This window comes from Spea bombifrons, chromosome 5, assembly GCF_027358695.1.
Source record: "Spea bombifrons isolate aSpeBom1 chromosome 5, aSpeBom1.2.pri, whole genome shotgun sequence".
Classification (NCBI taxonomy): domain Eukaryota; kingdom Metazoa; phylum Chordata; class Amphibia; order Anura; family Pelobatidae; genus Spea; species Spea bombifrons.
The window spans coordinates 41,394,799-41,418,893 of NC_071091.1; the positions used below are offsets into that span (position 1 = coordinate 41,394,799).

At 41.5% G+C, this 24,095-nt stretch overlaps 1 protein-coding gene across 2 annotated transcripts in view; it reads left to right on the plus strand.

Moving 5' to 3' along the window:
• The first annotated feature begins 4,034 nt into the window (after positions 1-4,034).
• The window catches only part of DDC (dopa decarboxylase), a 120,852-nt gene continuing 100,791 nt past the window's right edge, over positions 4,035-24,095 (plus strand). The window contains exons 1-4 of one of the 2 annotated variants that reach the window (XM_053468142.1): positions 4,035-4,087; positions 15,583-15,816; positions 16,295-16,408; positions 19,925-20,044. In XM_053468142.1, coding sequence (XP_053324117.1) covers positions 15,616-15,816; positions 16,295-16,408; positions 19,925-20,044 — 435 coding nt within the window. In that variant the 5' untranslated portion in view covers positions 4,035-4,087; positions 15,583-15,615. Of the gene's footprint in view, positions 4,088-14,389; positions 14,440-15,578; positions 15,817-16,294; positions 16,409-19,924; positions 20,045-24,095 lie in introns of those variants that run through there. The other variant, XM_053468141.1, reaches the window with a different exon arrangement.

The window sequence follows — 24,095 nt, forward strand, 5'->3', positions numbered from 1 at the left end:
AAGGTGTTAAAGGGTATATACCTTTATTATATTTATCAGTGAGCTTTTGCTGAAATACATCAATGTAAACACAGTTTTGGTATTATCTTGAATTATTTTATCCTTGCCATTTAAAATAGGGGACTTGAGTTAAGCTATACACTTGTGACTTGTTATACTGCATGAAATATGTTTGATTTTATTTTATTTTTTCACCCATACATATATAAAAACAATTTTTATAGATATATAGCATAAGAAGGATCAGTTAATAATGCACACCACATTTTTTAGTAAACAACTTACCCACCCATCTGGTGCTTCAAAAATGATTACAATGTTCATGTAAGAGACACATGCTAATCTCTATTATCAGACATACTGGGGACCTTACAATGTGTAGCACTGTACAATGGGCAATGGGTAGATTTAACAGGTAGTATATAACATAACAATTTGACTTACAGGACAACAGGTTAGAAGGACCCCGCTTAAACAAGCTTACAATCTAGGAGTACCATCATGTTCCACAGTGCTGTAAAATGTTTTGTTCTCTAATTTCACTGCTGCATACACTGTGTTTGCTTTTGTAGTGTGGAGAATAACGTTTTGGAGGAAAAGGTGGGGGAGGGGATCTCAGGTTGGTTTGCCTGTTTAATGAATCACCTGTGTTTGTCTCAGCTGGCTTGTGGGAGTTTTCCTATTTAAACAACACTACAAGACAGATCTTCTTTTGGCAAACATTTTAGTAATACTGGGAATTGTCAGGAAGGAGTTGCAAGAAGCGAAGAAGCGAAGAAGCGAAGAAGCGAAGAAGCGAAGAAGCGAAAAGTATGTGTTGTAAGTTGGTACTTTTGTCTTACAACACAGGTGGTAGCATGTCAGAAAATGCCACTCTGCGTATATCTTGCCACATATATGCATGTGTGGACCAGATGCTCCAAGGGCCGTATTGCTCACACAAGTATGAGAAAGTTGCCTCTCTGAAATCTAAGTTACTGAATTTTAGGAGGCAGTTGGCAACACTAAAAGAGATTTATAATTTGGAGAGGAGCTTCCTGTTTACTGAGCAGGCACTGGCTGGAGTCAGTGCTGGTGAGTGTCTGGATGGGATGGAATATGTATGTATAATAAAGCTAGTTAAGAAGCATGTGAGGAAGAAGGGATATACATTTAGGGAAGTGATGTCTGAGCTTGCTCACCTAAAATGCAGCTCAGTTTGTCATAAGGTGCTGAGGAGATCAGTTCAAATCTTGCATTGCTGGAGCAGACCTGCCACCCAGGTGAGTAGCGTCTTGAATACAAGGAGGGGGTCCAAAACGCTAAGAAGTCTAGACAGGTTGTAATATGGTAATCTGATGCCAATATCATCTGCCAGGTGCCGGGGCTCAGCATCTCATGGATTGGATATTGTTGGAAAAAGGTAGTGGTGGTCATAGTACACATTGGTACAAATTTCTCCAACTGGGTAAAAGTCTTAAGTGTGCTAGGCTCACTCATTCAATGTCTTTATTAATGACCTTGTAGTGAGCATTACAAGATACGCATCCATTTGCAAATGACAAAGTAAAATAAGTATAAACTGCAAGAGATTGGATCAAATTGGATAAATGGGCAGCCATGTTGCAGATGAGATTTAATGTTACCAAACGTTATGCACTTTGGGAAAATAAATTCATGTGCAAATGGCTTAAATCAGGCTGTGTAAGGAAATAATTAAATGATGACTTTTAAAACAGTTATAACACTATTAACAATGTTTTATGTTCGTCATTATAAGACAAGACTAATTTTGCTAGAAGTGAAATTATTTAGGGAATTGCATTATTAGATGCACCAAAACACACACAGGGAAGAATTGTCAGGTGAACGAATAAAATGATATAAACCCTTTTTAGATATCTAAATGAAGAAAAAGTAAACAAGGAATATTTAGATGAGATGCATAGGAAGGGAGTTATATACTGTAAATGAGGATAAAGATAGAGCCAACTGAGTGATTATTTCTGTTCAGTTTTTACAAAGGATGGTGAAGGGAAGAAACCTCCGTTACAAAGGTGAAATAAGGAAACAGGTAAAGCATGACAGGTTTATTTACCCAGTCACTATTGACATGAGTCAATATAGCCTAGATTTCAGTAAGGCATTTGACTCTGTACCTCATAGAAGAATGATAAAAAAAAATTGCATGTTAAAATGGTTGAATGGTTAAGGCAATGGTTGAATGACAGAAGAGAGAAGTTTGTAGTTAATGGTGTATGTGATATATATGCCCATACCTTTTGTGTAGGTCTTCCTTGCCAAGAATGCACTAAGCAACCAAGTATTTAGCTCTCATTCACCCAGTCACTTGCCGAGACATAGTGTAGGGTGAGAAATAGACGCTCGTATTTATACATACAGAACTAAGTGAAATGCAATATCCTCCACTCCTCCTGTCCAGCCTGGGGTAACCATTCTGCCCCCCCCGGCACCCTGCTGTAAAAAGTCCTGGTGTGCAGGAAACCTAAAGGGGCGACTGCAAGCCCTGTATATCCCTGGGTGCCTCTACTGATTAGAGGCTTTATAAAGGAGTGACAACAGCTCGAAGTTTTAGTGGACCGCACTGGATTCAGAATCCACCCAAAAGCTGCTGCCAGCAAGTTGAGTAAGGGTTGTAGGAAGTGGGAAATAGGAGTAAGGACAGGTGGGTGAAAATAAACTTTTTTTGGGGGGGTTAACTAACATAAAGGGGCAAACACATGTACATAACGTGCACACTCCCAAAGGCTGTAACGTCATACCTAAAATAAAATGTGTGTAAAAAGATAAAAATACAAAAAAAGAATAATGCAAACAAATGCAAAGGCTGGTAGTAGAATCTGTGCATGGAAAGAGAAAGAAATATACCACCATTTGAAATGTCCTGAGGGATGTGGCCTTTTACCTCCCTAAATAACCTGACAAACCCATGCATGGGTGGTATCACTGCACTCAGGAGATCTTGCTAAACACATATTACTAGGAACTTTAAGTTTATACTTGAATAATCATTTGTATAAAAAAACCCCACAAAATAATCACTACCACAACCCTTGACAAAGGCTGGTAGTAGAAATAATGCATGGAAAGGGTTAAAATGCCAGCATTTGAAATACCTTGGGGTGTCTAGTTTTCAAAAATATATGGTTTGATGGGGTAAAAAAAAACACCCATAAAACTAAGTAATTGTAAACTCAAAACAAATATTAAAATCTATTTAGTAGATTAAAATGTTTTCATGTAAAAGTCAGAAAAGGTATTTTTTTTCCATATTGTAACAATTCCAAACTGTGTTACAAATACACAAGAAGCAGCAAAATAGCATTGGTCAGGAAGGGTTCGACATTTAGAAAACAGTTTGTTCCTTAAAGAGTTAATGAGATGCATGACAGAGAGTGGCAAAAATAGATGAATTTGTTTAATCCAGGAAAAAATACAAAGTCATCATGCTCAAACAAGATTTCCGGGTAATATAAAGAAGACCCTCTTTTCATACACATTTGTTTCTCCTATCAATTTCAGTGAGTGTTTTCTATCCAGTGATTCAAGCACTCAGCATTGGAGATCAAAGGGATGTTACACTGCAGCTACAAATATTTTTCGTTGTTTTTTCATAAAGTAATTATTTAAATATATATCTATATATATATATCTATAAATCCTTGTATTTATGGTTTGGCGGAGCAGACCCTTTATGTTCTGGTGATGGGTGTTAATAACACAGTGCATATCAGTGATTTTTAAATATTATCCATATCTATAGCATATAGGGTACCACAACAAGTAAGAGTGAACATTTTGACAGAATATTTTTATTGCATGTTGGTTAACTTTATTGCATATAACTGTAATTTAGGGAAGCACCTATCTCAAAAAGACGAAATGTGGTTTTACAATACAAAGGGACAGCTAAATTAAAATTGCTTTGTTGGGAAGATACTGAAGCTCATTGTTGAATGACATGAAAGTAACTCTGATTGGCTAAAGCGAAGTGGATACTCTGGTTACATAGTGTGAGCCGTTTAACCAATGCATCATATCAGAGAGGACAGCTACAGAACAGCCAAGAGACTAGTAAGAACTGTAAGTAACATTCCCTCTTTTATCCGCTTTGCAACATGTTAATCCCAAGGAGATAAATAGCTGGATTATTACAACACCCTTGTTGATTATATATGTCTGACGTATTGCAATATAAATTGTCGTTATGTAGCTGTTGCTAACCCCATGAAAAATTCTATTTAATCCGTTTGTATTTTTGTAAACACAGGTGGTCGGTCACATAACATTTTGACTATCGCTTATATTATGTATTCATGGCTTTTATATATAATAAATATAAAAAAACAAACATAGGAGGTATCAATCACAAAATATAGCCAGCGCTACTTACGTGCGGTCAGATCTCAATATTGGACAGCAGCGATCTGGCAAAACGAGACGGATTTTCTTTTCTCGAGCATTTTCACAGTCGAGCATTGACTGTATATGTCAACAGTGGTAGATTCATTTAAAAATGACAGAATGAATAAAACCATGTTTTAAAATGTTGATATATAAAAATATAATAGTCGTTATGAAATTAATACGAAGTTCCCCAAATGCTGATTTCCAAGACAAAATTTGATTAGGAAGATAGCATTTGTTTCTCATTTACACCTAATAAAATGCGTGGTTCGTGTAATATGCCACAGCACCAAAGAATTGTAAGAGAACAGATGATTAAGCTTCTCTAAATGTTGCTTTAGAGGTAGAATACAGGATTTAAAGCAGTGTGCATGATACTGTTACATTGAAATAAAACTTCTTTAATATTGCATTTTAAATGGTGACAATGTTTTCTGCCAGATGATTTTGTTAAAGGGGCAGAAATGCCCTTATTTTTAAGTCATCTGTGAAGCAGACTGTGCTTCTTGATGCTCTTCATCCTTTCATTCAGCAGCCTACTTATTCAGATTACCATAGCCTACTGACACGCAGTATTTCTGGGTTCTCTGCATATTTACGCTACCAATTGTTTTCTACTAAAATGGTGAATGGTTTGCGGGATGGCTATCGGGAAACAAAGAAAATAATATCAATATACATATCTTGGGTAAGACAACAGGGATGTGATATAATCATTTAAACACACAAATGGGTTATTCAACTAAGTATGGACATACATTGCAAGGGAGGATAAATGTTATGAAACAGTTACCCAGTGGTAAAGATTATAAGGTTTAAACATGCATGGAATAGACTAAAGGCAACCTTAAAAAGACCAAAGACTGCAAAAAAAGTTTTTATCAGGAATATTTCAATAGTTTTCCCCATCAATCTTCTAAATCAATTTTTTAATATGGATATTAACCATAAGTTTGTTTTATTTTTACTCCCATGCTTCTGTTTTACTGTTGTATGCTGACTTGTATGCATTTTCCACCATTTTTCCTCTTTCCCAACAGCTTTTTTTTTCCTACTCGGTTTTTAGATGTACTCCATATTTCTCCAACCCTTAATCCAACTATTGCTATAGTATTAACTAATAGTGTAATAGGAATTAATAAAACATATTATGCCACTGGCTTTTTTCTCCACCCTCACTTATAGTGTTGGCCAGTGTTTGAAGTTAACCTCTTCAATGCTGAAGTGTAGTTTATGTATTTGTAGTTAATATCTTCAGTGCTGGAGTTCAAAACATCTGTGTATTGCCAACATTTTTATAGCTGAATTGCAAAGCTGTGTGTGATAAACCTTTTTCAGGGATTTATTGGAAACCTTTGTGAATGTGATGGCATAATGTATAATATGTGCCAAATTGATGGGTGGGTGTTTAGCAACTTGGCTAAGTGCCACATCTGCCACTTTAGCAGCCTGCCTGTGTCACCTCTTTTTCAGCCTGCCTGTGCCACCTCTGTCGTGAAATAGTCTGCCTGTGCCACCTCTGACCCCTTAAACACTCACTCCATTAATTCACCCATTCACTGTCTGGCACACTCTGTGAGGAAACTCTTTTCCTGTGCGATCGCCACACCAGTAAGCTGCCGGCTCCCATTAGGCGGCTGTAGGGCCGCATAGACATTTGACCGGCTGGCCCTTGGCCCACCAGACACCTCCCTGACAAGTAGCACATGGGGTGGTCCACCCCTCCACCCCTCCACCCCCTCTTAGGTATGCTGCTGGGTACAATATACTGTGTTTATGCCAGTCAGATCTATTCACTATAACATTTTTAGCCCTCTTTTGTTTGACAACCTTATCACACCACAAAGGAAGGGCTCTTCTGTAAGTGAAGTTGTCAGGGAAGCAAACCAACTCCTTAAGTAAATAAAGCACATGACACCAAATTGGATGAAGCATGCTGTGGTCAACCACTTCATTTATAAACATACATATATAAAAAAGTTATTGGTCTATATGCAGATGTTGTGGTCGTGGCCTGTTTTATGCAAAATTATGCTAATATTTAATAATGAACTACAATTTTGACAAACGCATATCTAACAATACAACAATAAATTTATTTGATTCAAGAATACAGTTAAATTATGTAAAGACGAATACCAAGAGACGTTATGATATATAATATATTTTATTAATACCTCTGGCGGTAAAAACAAATATATCAAACCGGTTAGCATAACAAAATTACAGATAGACAACAATTATATTCTACATGTGTACTTAACGTCAGAGAGTATCAGCATATCAAATGACTTCTTTGATGTTCAGTGTCCAAAATGGCTCTTGATTCCAGGTTCATATAGAAGACTTTAAGAGAATCTTTCAGTAGTTGTTTTCTAGTTTTAGTTACAATACTAGACACTTAACTAGCCCAAGATGGAAAAGCAGCTTCCTATTTCATACTTTTCCCCTGGAAAAGAGCTCCCTTAGCCTCTGCCATGCTGCTTCCTTCTCCTCCTCCCAGTCTGTCCTGCTCTCCCCCGAGTTCTTGATATCCTATGGTTCCAGGCATGGTCGTAGGAACCCCTAAAAATCTGGAGGTGACAGCATTTTCCCCCATCAGATCCCCACATGCATGTATAGATTAATTGAATAAGACATACAAACATAGCGTATCAGATATAAATCAACTGGAATTCACATAGAAAGTCAGCATTAAGATAGAAACCCCCAAAATACAGACATAGATCACAGGTTGCACACCCCAAAGGCCAGCCCTGGCGTCCACATATCCCACATATAACCTGACCAGTGCTCAGATTACACAAATTACAGTCTAGAGTGAGCCAACTTTGTCCACAAACAGCCCAGTGTGAGCCAACTTTGTCCCCAAGCAGCCCAGCGTGAGCCAACTTTGTCCCCAAACAGCCCAGCTCACAAATAATTAAAGCAATTCATCCACACATTAATTCATTCTAACTCTTTATTTCAATATACTTACTACCCCCCTTTTGTTACTTTTATCCCCACTTCACCCCCTTCTCACACTATCTACCCCCTCCCTTCTCACTAACTATCCTCTCCCTGCCCCCCCTTCTCACTAGCTACCCTCTCCCTGCCCCCCTTCTCACTAGCTACCCCCTTCCTACCCCCCTTCTCGCTAGCTACCCTCTCCCTACCCCCCTTTGTAGGTTACTTACCTGCAGTCCTGTGGTGGGAGCGCGCGGCTTCACTGCTGAGCACCGGCATATGACGTCATATGCCGGCGCTTAGCGTGAAGCGCCGGCACTGAGACAGACACCTCACGCTCCCACCACTACAGTCGAGGCGGCGGCAGGGAGCAGAGGAGACAGGACACAGAGCGGTTGCTGAACACAACTGCTCGGCACCCCTCTCTCTCCTCCTGCAGCGTTTCTATTGGGGGGTTCCTACGGCCCTCGGGGGGATTTCTTCATTAACGGTCCCCCCGCATGAGTTACTGGGGGGATCTGTCCCCCCCGGTTCCTACGCCCATGGTTCCAGGTGTAGCCCACATGGCTTTTCATGTAGGCAGCCATTGTCCATGGTCTTAGATAAACAGATGTACACATCAACACTCACTCTCTAATGCTACCTTGTGGTAGAGGTAATGCACTTCTTAAACAATAGTAATAATCGGTAATCTAATGTATGACACAGTTAGGGGAGTGGTTTATCCAAAGGGAGATACAGATATTGCATCTGTGACGTGAATCACTAATAATGGACAATGCAATCCATGTCCACTACACCAGAGCACCCCAACATAATTCTTAAAACCTTGTCAACTGCCATATAAGTTAGAAGGCATCACATTGCACGTTAACGGTTCACCCCATGTTTCAAAGAGGGCAAATATACCCCAATAAAGCCACAACAAAATATTTTATATAATAAACATACATACCGTATTTGCTCGATTATAAGACGAGGTTTTTTTCATAGTCAAATAGGTCTGACTATGAGACGACTAAGATCCAGATCCCCCAAAATCTGAATATTAATATAGGAAAAAAAGAAAAAGCCTGATAAGACGACCCTATAGGAAAAAAAGTTTTACTAGTAAATATTAATTCATGTAAACTATTTTTTTGTTTTTAATTTCCTTTTATTTACCAACGTGCCCCCGGTTATGCTCATCTGCCCCCAGTTATGCAATCTGCCCCCAGGCATGCCTTATACCCTCCTATATGCCACTCTGGCATATAGGGGGTTAAAAGGCATATAATGGGACAGAGTGGCATATAGGGGGACACTTACATAACCAGACACTTACCTACCCACCCAGACACTTACCTACCCACCCAGACACTTACCTACCCACCCAGACGCTTACCTACCCACTGAGACGCTTACCTACCCACTGAGACGCTTACCTACCCACTCTGACACTTAGATACCCAGACACTAATATACCCACTCATGCACTTCACTCACCACGATGCCTCAGCAGGCGGTTGCTGCAGCTCCCACGGGATTACGACATGACGCTGTGTGACCCTGCTAGGCCCCGCCTCCTCCAGAAAATTGAAGAGGTCTACCTGATCCGCTCGGGTCCCGGTCCTGCTTCTGGAGCAATCTCCCCAACCGGCTCTGCTTCCCCGCAGTGGGCGGGCTATCCCAGGAGTAGGAAGGTACGCGCGTATGCAACCTCGGCTGCTGCCGGCACTTTTGCCGGCTCTCGGTGATAGACGCCGGCAGCAGCTGAGGTTACCATACAGGAGGATCCAGGTCCCCTGCAGCGATGCGGGGGATCTTGATCTTAGTCTAATAGTCAGACCTCATTTGAGGTCTGATTAGAAGACGACCCCGATTACAAGACGAGGGGTATTTTTCAGAGCATTTGCTCTGAAAAAAACCTCGTCTTATAATCTAGCTAATACGGTATATGTAAAGGCTGTTTACAGCCTGTATATGTGGGTGGGGTTTTAAGAGGTAGTTATACCCCCCCTTTCAGCATCCCCTCCTTGAGGGCGTTACGTCTGCATTCACTGGGGTGTTAGGTTTGTGGAGGGTTTTTACGTTCTTGTCCTCTGGGGAATGCCCCAGAAGTAACAACGTTTGTGGGCGTTGGATTCCACTGGGCATCTCCGTTTTGATCTGGCAGGGCGTTCAGACTCTCCCAAGGGCATCTCGTTTCATCTCAGGGAAGTTATGTTGCTGCTAATCCAGACACTGCTCATCAGCCGTCCTTGGTTCAAGTAAGCTCTTTCCTTTTCCTACACTCAGCAAGCAGCAGCAATTGTATAGGATGGGAGTACAGGCTCACTCTTAGCCGTGCAACTGTTTCGGTTAGCTTTCATGTGCTGGGACGGAGGAGGAGGGCTTGTCCCATGGAGCTGCTTGACAGCAAAGCTGCTTCACAGAACTTTTCATTTGAGTTATCTGCGGGGGGGGGTGTTACTTAGTTTGAGATGTAGGATACTTATGGGGGGGATTTTGTTTGAGCCAAGTTACTTGTTTGCTTCACGTGTGGGGGGATGGGTAGGTTCATTGGTCTAGCTACTTGTTTGCTGTAACTACGAGGTACTTACCTGCCATCCGCCCTGACCACTGTCCCTCGGAAGTCTGTCAGTCTCGGAAAACAAGGAAACCAGAGGTGGATAAAGTTCTAAGCAACTCCGTAATAGTGTCCATCTTATGTTCCAACGACTGAAGATGAGAAGCGTGCAAAGCCAGCACCTGATCTTGGTGGTCTTGACGAGAAGATACATGTACCAAGTCTGCGGGGTCCATGGTAAGGCCTGTGATAGAAAGGGGGGGTAGCGTAACTATGAGGTACTTACCTGCCGTCCGCCCGGATCACCATCCCTCCAAAGTCCCTCAACGCCAGCAGCTGCCGCCTGGACTCCATGACGCCGACTACATGGTCTCTGGCTATGGCAGGTGCGCGCACGCCCTCGTGTGGCCAATTTCGACTTTTCCTCCAGGATTCTGGACGCGCCTGCCAGAACCAAAGACCATGCGGCATCGAGGGACTTCTTGACTGCAGGTAAGTACCTCGTAGTTACATTTGCTTCATGTCCGAGGGAGGGGGGAGAGGGCGTTTCATTTGGTCCAGCTACTCATTTGCTTCACATCCCAGGGAGGGGGCATTTCATTTGGTCCAGCTAAGCTACTTGTTTGCTTTACGTGCGGGGGTGTATCTTTCGGTCAAGCTGCTCTTTCACTTTGCTTCTTGTGTGTGCGTCTTTTCATTTGGTCAAGATACTCAGTGGCGGAACTACCGGGGTCGCAGGGGTCGCGACTGCGACCGGGCCCCGGCGGCAGGGGGGCCCAAGCCAAGGGGCCGCCCGAAATCAGGCAGGGGCATCCAACATGCGGCCCGCGTAAGGGGGCATCCAACATGCGGCCCGCGTAAGATCGGTTGCCCTGGCTGCAGCTCAAGCCCTGCTACTTACTTGTAGGAGGGTCTTCTGGACTGCACAGAGGAAGCGGAGTTCACGTGACATCCTACTTCCTCTGTGCTTTAGCAGAGGGAGGCCGCGCCCCCTGCTGAAGTCTGTGAGCGGCATCGAGGAGCTGCACTGCAGGTAAGGGGGTGGGGAGGGTGTTTGAATGAGTGTGTGTGATTGAGGGAATGAATCTGTGAATGAATGATTATATGAATTGATGAGTGTGTGTGTGATAGCATGGATGTGTAAGTGCTGGAACCTAGGCATGATGGGACTGTGATTGCTGTTAGCAATCACACTCCTATCATGCCAAGTCAGCTAGTACATGCTGAAACCTGGCCAGCTGTCCCCCTTGTGTAGTGATGCTGCCAGCAGTATGGGGTCTGCACTTACAGCCACCCTGTACCAGCATGTACTGGCTGACTTGGCATGATAGGAGTGTGATTGCTAACAGCAATCACAGTCTCATAATGCCTAGGTTCCAGCATTTACTGGATGGATGTGTAAGTGCTGGAACCTAGGCATGATGGGACTGTGATTGCTGTTAGCAATTGCACTCCTATCATGCCAAGTCAGCCAGTACATGCTGAAACCTGGCTAGCTGCCCCCCTTGTGTATTGAGGCTGCCAGCAGTATGGGGTCTGCACATCACTTACAGCCACCCTGTACCAGCGTGTATTGGCTGACTTGGCATGATAGGAGTGTGATTGCTAACAGCAATCACAGTCCCATCATGCCTAGGTTCCAGCATTTGCTGGATGGATGTGTAAGTGCTGGAACCTAGGCATGATGGGACTGTGACTACTGTTAGCAATCACACTCCTATCATGCCAAGTCAGCCAGTACATGCTGAAACCTAGCTAGCTGCCCCCCTTGTGTAGTGATGCTGCCAGCAGTATGGGGTCTGCACATCACTTACAGCCACCCTGTACCAGCATGTACTGGCTGACTTGGCATGATAGGAGTGTGATTGCTAACAGCGAGCACAGTCCCATCATGCCTAGGTACCAACATTTACTCCTATCATGCCAAGTCATATTGCTAATTTTGTCCAATTGTGTGTTACCTACTTTTATTAAAAATGTGAGTTTTTATTATTATTTTTAAAGGTGGGGGTCATTTTCGGTTTTGGCTAAGTGAACCCTGAATGTTTTGGTCCAGAATTTTCATTTTAGTTCATCCCTAGAATAAATCTAGGGAATCCTGAATTTGTAGTCGCAAAACTTTCTAGGCCCAGAAATCAGTGAGAGGAAGAGTAAAAGTTTTGTGTCATTTTACTTTATTTTAATCTGCATATTTTATTAAAGGCCATATTTTTTGTCACAGTGAAAAATGAGTGCGGCCCGCGCACGTATACAATTCACGTATACAATTCTGAAGTGGCCCATTGCAGAAAGAACTTGGACACCCCTGGATTATGCCCTTTGTACATGCGCCCCTTTTTCTTTGATTTTTTTGGGGGGGTGAGGGGGCCCTTAACAGATTCTCGCACCCGGGCCCTGAGACGTCTAGTTACGCCCCTGAAGATACTCGTTCGCTTTACGTGCCGGAGGAAGGGGAGTTTCGTCTGATCTGCTCTTTCAATTGCTTCTAGTATGAGAAGGGGGGGTGAGAGTTCAAGGACGCTTGAGCGGTTTCTCGTTATACTGATATAATTTGCCCTCTATTAACCTCTTTGGCCAGCTTTACCTACAGACCCTACCCTGCTCCTACAGTAAGCATTGGTTCTCTTTGGCCCCTTTCCCAGCTACCTGAATTCAGGTGCCTATTCAGACCCACTGGGAATATCGCAAATGTTTTGCTTCTATTCAGATCCACTGGGAGTATTGCGCATGTTTGACATCTATTTAGATCCACTGAGCGTATTGCGCATGTTTAACACAGCTACAAACCCTACTCTGCTCCTACACTCACCATTGTTTTTTTCTTTAGGCCCTTTCCTACCTAAGGGGGTGTTTTGGGGTCTAGGCACGTATCCAGACCCACTGGGCGCTTGTTTTACATATATTCAGACCTGATGGGAGCTTTGTGCGTGTTTTACATCTATTCAGATCCACTGGGCCTTTTGCGCATGTTTTACCCCTACCACAAATGTAAAGGCTGTTTACAAGGTCTTAAGAGGTATTTATACTCCTCTTTCACCATCCCCTCCTGCCCACACCCATTCTCAGTTCGCTCTCTGTGCTCCCCTCAGTTTCTATATTCTCTCTTTCCTATCCCTCTTCCTTTTCCTTCCCGCGAGGTAGGGCCCTTTCCTACCTACCCAAGGGGGTAGTTCAGGGTCTAGAAATCTATCCAGACCCACTGGGCAGTTCAACATATTTTACAAATATTCAGACCCACTGGGCTCTTTGTGCATGTTTAAACTCTTAATAGAAGCTACCAGTTGGCCACTGACCAAGTATAGATGCAAGTATCTGCATTTAAAAAAAAAAAAGTTCTAGAGTCAGGATGTGATTTGGCACGGCTTGGCCAGCGTTATATCTCTGACCCCCTCTACTTAATAGTATTTATTTTGGTACTATTTAGCATTTTCTTTCTTTTGTTTGTTCCTTCAGTCTGCAGTGCTGGCTGCGGATGCCATAGTTGCTAGTGTTAATTCAGCACTAATTTGTGCTTATCTTTATCACAAGGGCTGCAGCACTGGGTGTGATGAACCCTCCATCACTGGGGCCATTGGAGAGGCCCGAGAGCCTGCCTCCTCCCTACTGACTATGGGCCCTGGCTTTGTAAAGACCAGGGAGTGATAGCCATTGTTTCAGTTTAATGTCAGACTCTTCTCCCCTACCCCATGGTGCACTAATATGTTGTATAAGTCAGCCCTCCCCCAGATCCTCCACTACAGACATTTACCCCAGCCAACCCTTAGAACAGATTTCAGCCAGTAATAGATAGTGGAGGTTGGGACCCCATTGTATTGTTAATACCTTTTGCTCACCCTGTTGTCTCTGGGAGGTAGATTAAGGGGGCGGTTTCTATCCCAATATCTTGATTTATGTTAATGTGTTCTTTGGCTATATCCAGTCTTCATTTCGGTTATACCCTACACTGAGTCTCGGCTAGTGACTGGGAAACCGGGGAAAGAGTGTGTTTTAGGCTAAGTGAGCACAAGTCAGCGGAGGTAGTCGGTCAGACTATTCAGCTCTGTGACACTGGGCATTGGCCATTGATTTGGAGACCAATACCTACTACCATACTGAACTAAGTCAAGGGAAGGGAGTAGAAATGGGACTGACACAGAAGTGGGAGAGACAAAAGAAGCTTAGTGTACATTTAGAGAAATGATGGCAGGCCAAAAGCAGGAAAGTTCATAGTGCCTCATTAAATAAGCAAAGAAAACAGAAATAGGTCTAGTGTGCCCCTGACAAAAAAAGAGGGGAGCCGAGTTAATGGTAAACTCTGCGTTTTACACATACTTCAATAGTTTATAACATATGTTGCAGTAATTGGGCAAGGCATAATTCTACAAATAATAAACCAAAATGCCTAGAAGTGACTGAGCACATTCCACTTTAGGAAACAAAGTTCACTTTTGCAATAGATTACATGTTGTAAGGAAATGCTGCATTTATATTTAACCAATTGCTGGAGGAACACCAACATATACTGAGTTAGAAAGCTTTAAACTCTTGCAATAAAGGTAGGATTTTGTAACAATATTTCAATATAAGTATATATGAAACATTTTTGTATAAGGTTCTGGTCCTTAAAATACTTCATTCATACAAAAAGTAATTGCTTTATGGAAGATAATTATCCTTAGGGGTTGATATTTTTTTTGCTTTCAAACTTTAGAAGCAACATAATGACTGAATTTATATAAACCTTTAGTTAGATGTTGCAAAAGGATCATATGAAGAGGGGAGAGCAACACACAGGCTGGGAGCACATGGTCAGAAGAAGACACAGAACTAGGCACATGAGGAAGGAAGAGGACACACGCACACTGTGGCCACACGGAGGACACAGGGGCACATGAGAGACAAGATATAGTTTGGGGGTACATGGGGCAAAACTGGGGCCCATGGTGACAAACTGGGACACATGGTCAGAGGAAGACACAAGGAAGGAGCTTATCTTAAGTACCTATGGAGACAGGTCACTCCCACTCAATCCTCTACAAGTATAGATTCTGTTGTAATCCTGTAGCAGCATCCTAGTACCACTCACTCACGTGAATTGATCATTTTTTTTTATACTTCTTGCATGGAATTCAAACACATTTATTTGTAAGTAGTTATGTAGATGCCTACACCATATAGAAGCCTTAAAACATTAATCACGTGTAAATGATTGTATGAGTGATAAAGGATGTAAGATGCTTTGTCACTGATGCTGCCAAAATATTAATGTAAGAAGTCTACTAACTGTTAGAAGCATAGTGTGATGAACATTGCTTTTGTAAAAATGTGGCTGAGATGGGTATATGGTTCTGCTTAAGGGGCATATTTAGAGTGTTGATCAATGAATAGGTACAACCAAAGCCCAAGAGGTCCGTTCAAGTACTATAAATATGTAGCGATCAGCACGATACTCTGTTCTGATCTTTGGAGCTTATTGATGTAATAGATTATTAAAACCACAGATCTTTTGTGCTAAATAATATAATTTTGTTTATACTAGGATTTATATTTATACTTGACAAGGGGCATGCTAGTTTTTTCCTTCTTACCATGATTGGTGTGTCTCTTTTTACGTAGGAGCCCATAATTATTTAAATGTGCATGTATGATTTGTTAACTATACACTGTTAACTTGATGTCTATCAATTTATTTTACGCAGACTTGATATTTTATTCCTAAAAATCTGGCTAAAATGAATGCAGCTGAATTCAGAAAGAGAGGCAAACATATGGTGGACTATATTGCGGATTACCTTGAACAGATTGAAACAAGACAAGTTTTTCCTGATGTAGAACCTGGATACTTGAGGCCACTCATCCCAGATGCGGCACCCGAAGAAGGAGAAGCTTATGAAGATATTATAAATGATGTAGAGAGAGTGATCATGCCTGGTGTAAGTAAATGTGAATTTATTTCATAAGACCCAAGACCAGCCTTGTGGGCAGGATGGTCTGGGGTCAGGTGGTGTAATGGTGGGGAAATCTCAGGGTGGTCCAAGTTTTTCAAGCAAGGGTTATCGAATTGTTTAAACAGGGTTGGCCGATCTCTGGGATTTTAACACTCAGCTGAGTCATTTAAAACAACATTATTTGACCCAACAGTGGAATCCTGGCAGCAGACTGTACCAACAAAGATTTATAAAAGTAGTCAGAATTAAGGTTCACTTTTACACTTTTTCACACCACTAATTCACTACAGACTTTAAGTTTGGCCATCTATTATTTACAGTTGGCTGTGTAAATCAAGTGTACTTTCCTTTAACTCAATGCTTCGCCTGAAGTTGTCAATGTATCCCAACTTTTAAGAAAATCAGATCAAGATGTTTTCAGTTTTGTATTTTTTTACTCACATCGGTTACTTTTCCTTTGCAGGTGACACACTGGCACAGCCCCTATTTTTTTGCCTACTTTCCCACTGGCAATTCATACCCAGCAATGCTTGCTGACATGTTGTGTGGTGCAATTGGGTGCATTGGCTTTTCTTGGGTAAGTCATACTGACTAGACATCTGCTAAAATATATTGTTTTTAAATATTTGACAAGAAATACTGGATGTAACTTTTTTTTTAAACAAATTTTAGTCTTATACAGTTCTTTCCTTGCTGCTTTCACAATGTATTATAAATAAAATGCAGATTCCCTCAGAATTTTAGGAGTTTTTACATTTTATTAAATCCCTTTAGGTATTTAACCCCTTTGTAGCAATTGCTGATTTTAATTTTTGTACTCTTTAGGACTATGCCTGTTTTAAAATTGCTCGTGTTTAGCTGTACATTTCTTCTTTTTCATTTAAAACACCCACACAGTTATATACAGTTATATATAATGCTTTTTTCAGGACAAGAAGGGCTTTCTCTGATAACATTATTTTCATAATATCTAATTTACTATAAAAATATGTAAAATATGGTGAACAATTTGGGAAAAAATCTTACTTTTATTTGAATTTTTTTTTTAGTCATCTACAAAAGCTGATGGAAATACCCAATGTTTTCATGTTTTATTGCAAGTTATAGGACAATAAGTACAAGTAGCATATTGCTATTTCGAAACCATTTATTCAAAACTGGTTATTCTGCCCCCATGTGCTATTTGGGACATCTTTCGAAGCTGGTCAGTTTAATTTACAGCCATCAAAACATTGTTTTAAAAACTAGACATCCCAGGGTATTTCAAATGCAGGTATTTTAACTATTTCTATGCACTAATTCTACTACCAGCTTTTGTAAAACTTTGTTTAGCAGCATCTCCATGATACCATGGCTAGGTTTGTTGGGGAAAAGAGGCCTTATTTAGTGCTTGTGCAATTCAGTTTTTGAACTTGTAATTTTGACAATCTACCCTCATTCCTATCTGGCGCTTCTTTAAACCTGGCCAATTCAACTTTTTATTTTTGAAAACTAGACACCCCAAGATATTAAATAGCTGGTATTTTAATCCTTTCCAGGCACTAACCTTTGCCAATTGTTTTGGTAGTATTTTTTTTTCTTACATACAGAGTACTTTACATAAATATATTTATAGATCCTTGTATCCGTCACTTCCAAATACCCAATATGATATCACCTATGCATAGGTTTGCCTGGCTGTTTGGTGGCCAAGGGGCCACATTTGGGAGGTGCGCATTTTTCAATGTTGACCTGACATTTGGTGATCCTATATCCATGCCCTATTTGGGATATCTTACTCTAACCAGACATCTGTAAAGTAACAGGATCCACCATTCTCTTTCTGCTACTAATCCCTCTTGCTATAAAACTGAGCACCAGGCTTGCTTTTTGAGGCATTGTTGCATTGCTTGCTTACCTCCAAGTCCTCAGAAATAATTACTCCCAAGTCCCTTTCTTCTGTTGTCGCTTACAGTACAGTGCTAAATTCTCCCTTGGGTTTTTTTATGCTCCATAATTCCATACATTTATCAACATTAAACTGCAGCTGCCACAGTCTTGACCATTTATCTAATTTACTTAAATATATTGCCATTTGGCTTGTTCCATCAAGAATAGTAACCTTGTTGCAGACCTTTGTGTAATCAGCAAAAAGCCAATTTATCATTAGGACCTTTCTTAATATCACTGTAACAGGAAAGATGTAGACAAGATGGCCTCTGGCAATCGCTGCTGACACTCTGACAACCAGAGTGGCTACCCATCTGTAGCTGGCTCAGAGTAAAGATGCCACTCAAGGGATAGATTTTCCCAACAACATGCACCACCAAAATCACAACATGGGAATCAGATGTCAGAATGAATGCAGTTTATTGGGGAAAAAGGTCAAGGTGATTATAGGTAAACATACAGAACACAAATCAGTTTGGTTGTCATTAGTTTGTCATTATCTATAGCTGTTGGGTGACAGATGGCAGAAGAGAGTCCCTTCAAAGTAGGAACTAATTTTCCTTTCATTTCCTTTAGCATAGCTGCTATTAATGTCACATATGCAATGGGTGCCAAACTCCACTACTCAAGGACCACAGATATACAGGTTTTAAGGACAATTATTTGCATATTGCTGATGCACACCTGGCAGATTTTTCTTTTATAAAAGAAAGTTCTTGTGAGTGTAGGTCATAATGAGGGTTGACACTCCAGCCCTAGGTTATGGATCAGTCTAATAGTAGAATGTTGGTGTACCTTTCCCTCATATAGCATCAGCTGTTAATATGAATGATATCCATAATGCACCTGACCAATTCTTTTTTTTAATTTTGTTTTATTTATTTTTTTTAAACCTAGGAACTGGCTCCATAAATGTTCATAATAACCAACAAAAGTCAAGTATCGGCAAAACTATATTAACCATTTCACAACACTTTTGTTTTGGAGATTTTAACCACGTGCCTCTTTTTTTTGTAAAATATGCCCATACACACAAATAATGATAATTCTATTCGGAGGATTACAAAGTCTTAATTGTGTACTTTACTTTGCAGTAACAAAAAGCGAGAACATACTCATTTATACAAACTACTAACAAAGGTGTTTGTTTTGCATTAACATATGCATCACAGTAACATTGTGATTTAGTTCGGAGAAGACACAAACCCATCAAGTTCCCTGCTGTTGATACAAAAGAAGGCAAAAAAACCCTAATTAAAGCAATTACAAATTGTACCTTAAAAGGGGAAAAAGTCATCAAGCCCATTTTTAAGGGCATTTTTCAAATTTTAATAGTCAAAACCACATCTTTATTGTTCTTATTGTAAAGAACCCTTTTCGCTGTTTTGATGTGAAAATGTCTTTCTTCAAGCCTGAATGGATGACCTCCTGTTCTTTGCATAGTACTATTAATAAAACAGGTAATCAGAGAATGACTGGTAATGTCACATCCAATCTAAGACACATTTTTTAAAGAATTATAATTTTTTAGCCTTTCTTCATAACTAAGGTGTTCCATTAACTTTGTAGCTGGCCTCTGTGCTCTTTCAAGCTCCATAATATCCTTTTTAAGAACAGATATCTAAAGTTGCACTGCATCTTCTAGGTGGAGTCTTGATTTATACAGAGGCAGAATTATTTTTTTCTTCTGTGAGTCAATACCTCTTCTTATTCATGCCAGTATCTTACTGTCTCTTGCAGAAGCTGCCTGACCTTGAAGACTGTTGCTACGTTTATTGTCTACAATTATTTCTAAGTCCATTTCATTGAATGATTTCCCTAACACAACCACACTTAAAGTACAAGTTACACATTTATTTTCATATAGCTTTGTGTTTGCCAACATTAAAACTCAACTGCCACTTGGTCACCCTGTGGTCCAATTTGCAAGGAAAGTAACACCTAGTTCAGATTGCATTACCTTACCTAATTGTGTGTCTTTTGCAAACACAATACCCTATACAAGACAGTAAGCAACAATGAACCTAGGACAGAACCCTCCGGTCATCTCTTTTGTCGATAATTGCGTGGATAATTTTCTGCTAAAGGTTTTTCTTTTTTTCTGCTTTGTCATACCATTTTAAATCAGTAAAAGCTATTTTTTTCTACATCTGCTTCATTTAAGGCTTCAAGTCCTGCATGCACAGAGTTAGAGACTGTAATGCTGGACTGGCTGGGGAAGATGGTTGGTTTGCCAGAGCAGTTTCTAGCTGGCTGTAAAGGTGAAGGTGGAGGAGTTATTCAGGTAAGAACCAGCTTAAACTGAAATATAACAAGTCTTTACTGGTGAAAATTGTTTTTAAACAAATTTTAGTTGCCTTGCCACGGCCCTGAAGAACGGACCAGGGGAGGCAGCCTGTCAGCTTGCCCCTCCTCTGTAGATACCCTACTGTTGCTGTCAACAATATGATTCACCATTTATAACAAATGCTCTGAAAAATGCCCCTTGTCATATATTCAAGCAAATATGGTATTTATTTTCCTGATCTTTCTGCTATTTGACTAACATCCTACGACAAGTGCTGCAGGGGACCCGGATCCTCCTCTATGGCAGTGGGTTTCCCGGTGGGCCGGAAGGTCCGTGGGCTGGGCGGCCGGCAGACTAACCATGAAGATAGCCGCTGAGCGGCTGCAAATGGCATTGAACGCCTCCCTCGGTGCCAGGGGCGGGCTGGGCAGGGGGACAATTGCCCCCCAGGCTGCCCGAAATCTAATCAAAGCGGCCGCTGGGTGCTGATGCGGCCGTCCGGCATCAGCACCCAGCAACCGTGTGCGATGGCCGTCTAGTGATGGGAGCAGCGTGAGGGGTGAAAGCTCTGCCCCCTCGCACTGACCTTTCACCCCTTACGCTGCTCCCATCACTATGCAGCCATCAGACTGCCGAGAATGTAATTTAAACGGCCGGTGTGGCTGATGCCGCCGGCCGCCTCTGCTTTAATACTTTTTTTTTTACTTTATATGGCAAGCCGATCCAGCTTACCATATAAATAAAAAAAAAAGTGTTAAAGTAGCTCCGGCCGGCGGCATCAGCACGCATCGGCCGTTTAGATTACATTCCCAGCAGTCTGATGGCTGCATAGTGATGGGAGCAGCGTGAGGTGGAAGCTCCGCCCCCTCGCACTCAGACTGCTGCAGCACCGGATGTCAGGTCAGTGGCATCCTGTCAGCATAGAGGAGAACAGTGTGCAGCTACCAGGAAGTCAAGAGAAGTAGAAGGTGAGTAAAATAATGTATTTTTTGTACTGTATAATGTTTTTTGTATTTGTTAAAAAAAAAATCGGCATGTGTGTGTATGTAAGTGTGTCCCCCTATATGCCACTCTGCCTCCAGAAATGCCTTATACCCCCCTATATGCCACTCTGTCCCATGATATGCCTTTTAACCCCCTATATGGCAGAGTGGCATATAGGGGGTTAGAAGGCATATCATGGGACAGAGTGGCATATAGGGGTATAAGGCATTTCTGGGTGCAGAGTGACATATAGGGGGTCAAAAGGCATATCTGGAGGTGGAGTGGCAAAAAGGGGGTTAAAAGGCATATCACGGGACAGAGGGGCATATAGGAGGGTTGAGGCATATCAGGGAGGCAGAGTGGCATATGGGGGGTATAAGGCATTTCTGGAGGCAGAGTGACATAGGGAGTAAAAGGCATTTCTGGAGGCAGAGTGGCATATAGGGGATTAAAAGGCATATTATGGGGCAGAGTGGCATATAGGAGGGTATAAAGCATATTAGGGAGGCAGAGTGGCACATAGGGGGGGCATAAGGCTTTTCTGGAGGCAGAGTGCCCCATGATATGCCTTTTAACCCCCTTCGTGCCACTCTGCCTCCAGGAATGCCTTATACCCACTATATGCCACTCTGTCCCATGATATGCCTTTTAACCCCCTATATTGCAGAGTGGCATATAGGGGGTTAGAAGGCATATCATGGGACAGAGTGGCATATAGGGGGTATAAGGCATTTCTGGAGGCAGAGTGGCATATAGGGGGTTAGAAGGCATATCAGGGGGGCAGAGTGGCAAGCCTGGGGGCAGAGGTGCATAACTCGGGGGTAGGTTGTCAAATGAAAGGGAATAAAAACCAAACATGTCTCAATCATAGCTTTTATTAAATATGGAAAAAAATAGTCTACATGAATTAATAAAGAAATAAAAGTTTCTTACCAGAATATCGTGAAGAATAATGTGATCAGTGTTTTGTTCCACTGAATAAAATGGAACTCTTTCATCTAAAAATGTTCGCAGTAGTAAATGTTTTGATCCCATTATGTGTAATGTATTTCATTTATTAGGGCCTTTTAACACTTTTGCTTTCTGGCATTTTAATACAAATAATGAGATAAAAAGAATGGAACATAGTGTGACTCGGGTGTGTATAAGGGGTGCGTGTGGGTATAAGAGCTTCACCGTGAGATAAACTATATGGGGCTGGTCTCCAAATTTTTCCAGGGCTGCTTTTCAGTCCCAGTCCGGCCCTGGTGGGTTGATGCTACTGCCGGCACTTCCGGGGCTTCTATGACGGAGCACCGGTGTGACATGACCTTCCGGTGCTCAGCCATAGAAACACCGGCGGAAGTTCTGGGCAGAAGCGGAGGTTGTCTACGCTCATATGTTCACTGGTTTCCAGAGAGGAAGATCCCCCTCAGTGCTTGATCCTCCTCTCTGGCAGCTGGTGACCGTCTGCGCGATGTGTGCAGACAACCTCCGCTGCTGCCCAGAACATCCGCTGGGGCTTCTATGACAGATCGACGGCATGACATGACCTTCCTGTGCTCCATCATAGAAGCCCAAGTGGAAATGCCGTGCAGAAGCGGAGGTTGTCTATGCGCATTGCGCAGACGTTCACTGGCTGCCCCGCTACACACCAGGGAGTCTTGAGCACAGGGGACAAGTCTGGGGATGCATTGGTAATCTGGGGGGGCAGAGTGGCATATAGGGGGTATAAGGCAAATCCAGGTTTTTGTGGAATATTCACATATTTGAGTCTATTTTCATTGGCATCTGGTCAGCGCACTCTAGCAGAAACTTCCTGTCTTGTCTTTTAACAGCTTAAAAGGAAACTTTTTTGTAAAACTCTTACTCCTTCTGATTGCCACATTTGTTCGATTATAAGACGACCCTCCAAAATTTGAATATTAATTTAGGGGGGGGGAAGCCTGAATAGAAGACTACCTTATAGGAAAAAAGTAAGCTATTTTTCTATATTTAATAAAAACTATGATTGAGAAAAATGCATTTATTGTTTTTATTTTGATGTGTTGTGTGTTCAGAGATGGTATTCTGCATACCTTAGTTGTAACAAGTGGTTATTTGAGTTACTGTTGCCTTACTATTATCTCAAACCAGTCTGCCCATTCTCTCCTGGCCTCTGACATCAAGAAGGCTTTTTAATCCACACAACTGCCGCTCACTGGATATTTTTTCTTCAAGGTTCATTCAGAGATAGTATTCCGCATACCTTGGTTGTAACGAGTGGTTATTTGAGTTACTGTTGCCTTTCTGTCATCTTGAACCAGTCTGCCCATTCTCCTCTGACATCAACATGGCATTTTAGTCCAAACAACTGCCGCTCACGGGACGTTTTCTCTTTTTTGGACCATTCTCTGTAAAGCCTAGAGATGGTTGTGTGTGAAAATTCCAGTAGATCAGCAGTTTCTGAAATACTCAGACCAGCCCGTCTGGCACCAACAACCATACCACATTGAAAGTAATTTATATCCCCTTTCTTTCCCATTCTGATGCTTGGTTTGAACTTCAGCAAATTGTCTTGACCACGTCTACATGCCTAAATGCATTGAGTTGCTGCCATGTGATTGGCTGATTAGCTATTTGTGTTAACAAGCAATTGAACAAGTGTACCTAATAAAGTGGCCAGTGAGTGTATGTGTGTTTATGGGTAGGTGTGTGTGTGTGTACATCTATATATATATATCTATATATCTATATATATATATCTATATATCTATATCTAGATATATCTAATATCTAGATATATCTAGATATCTATCTATATAAAGTCCAAAATTATCAATTGCACTCCAATCACCGCTTTTTCTGCCCGGTGCCAAGTAGCAGCTGTAACAGCAAATCATACAATATCATGTCCTGATGAAAGTCTACAATAAATAGACTAAAATGTTGATAGGAAAACTGGAGTTTCTCGAGTAGTTATTTAAAGAAGTCCCTGGAGTGCCGGTAACTATTTTTGGATATTATATATCTATATATATCTATATATCTATCTATATATCTAGATATCTATCTATATATCTATCTCACTATCTATCTATATATC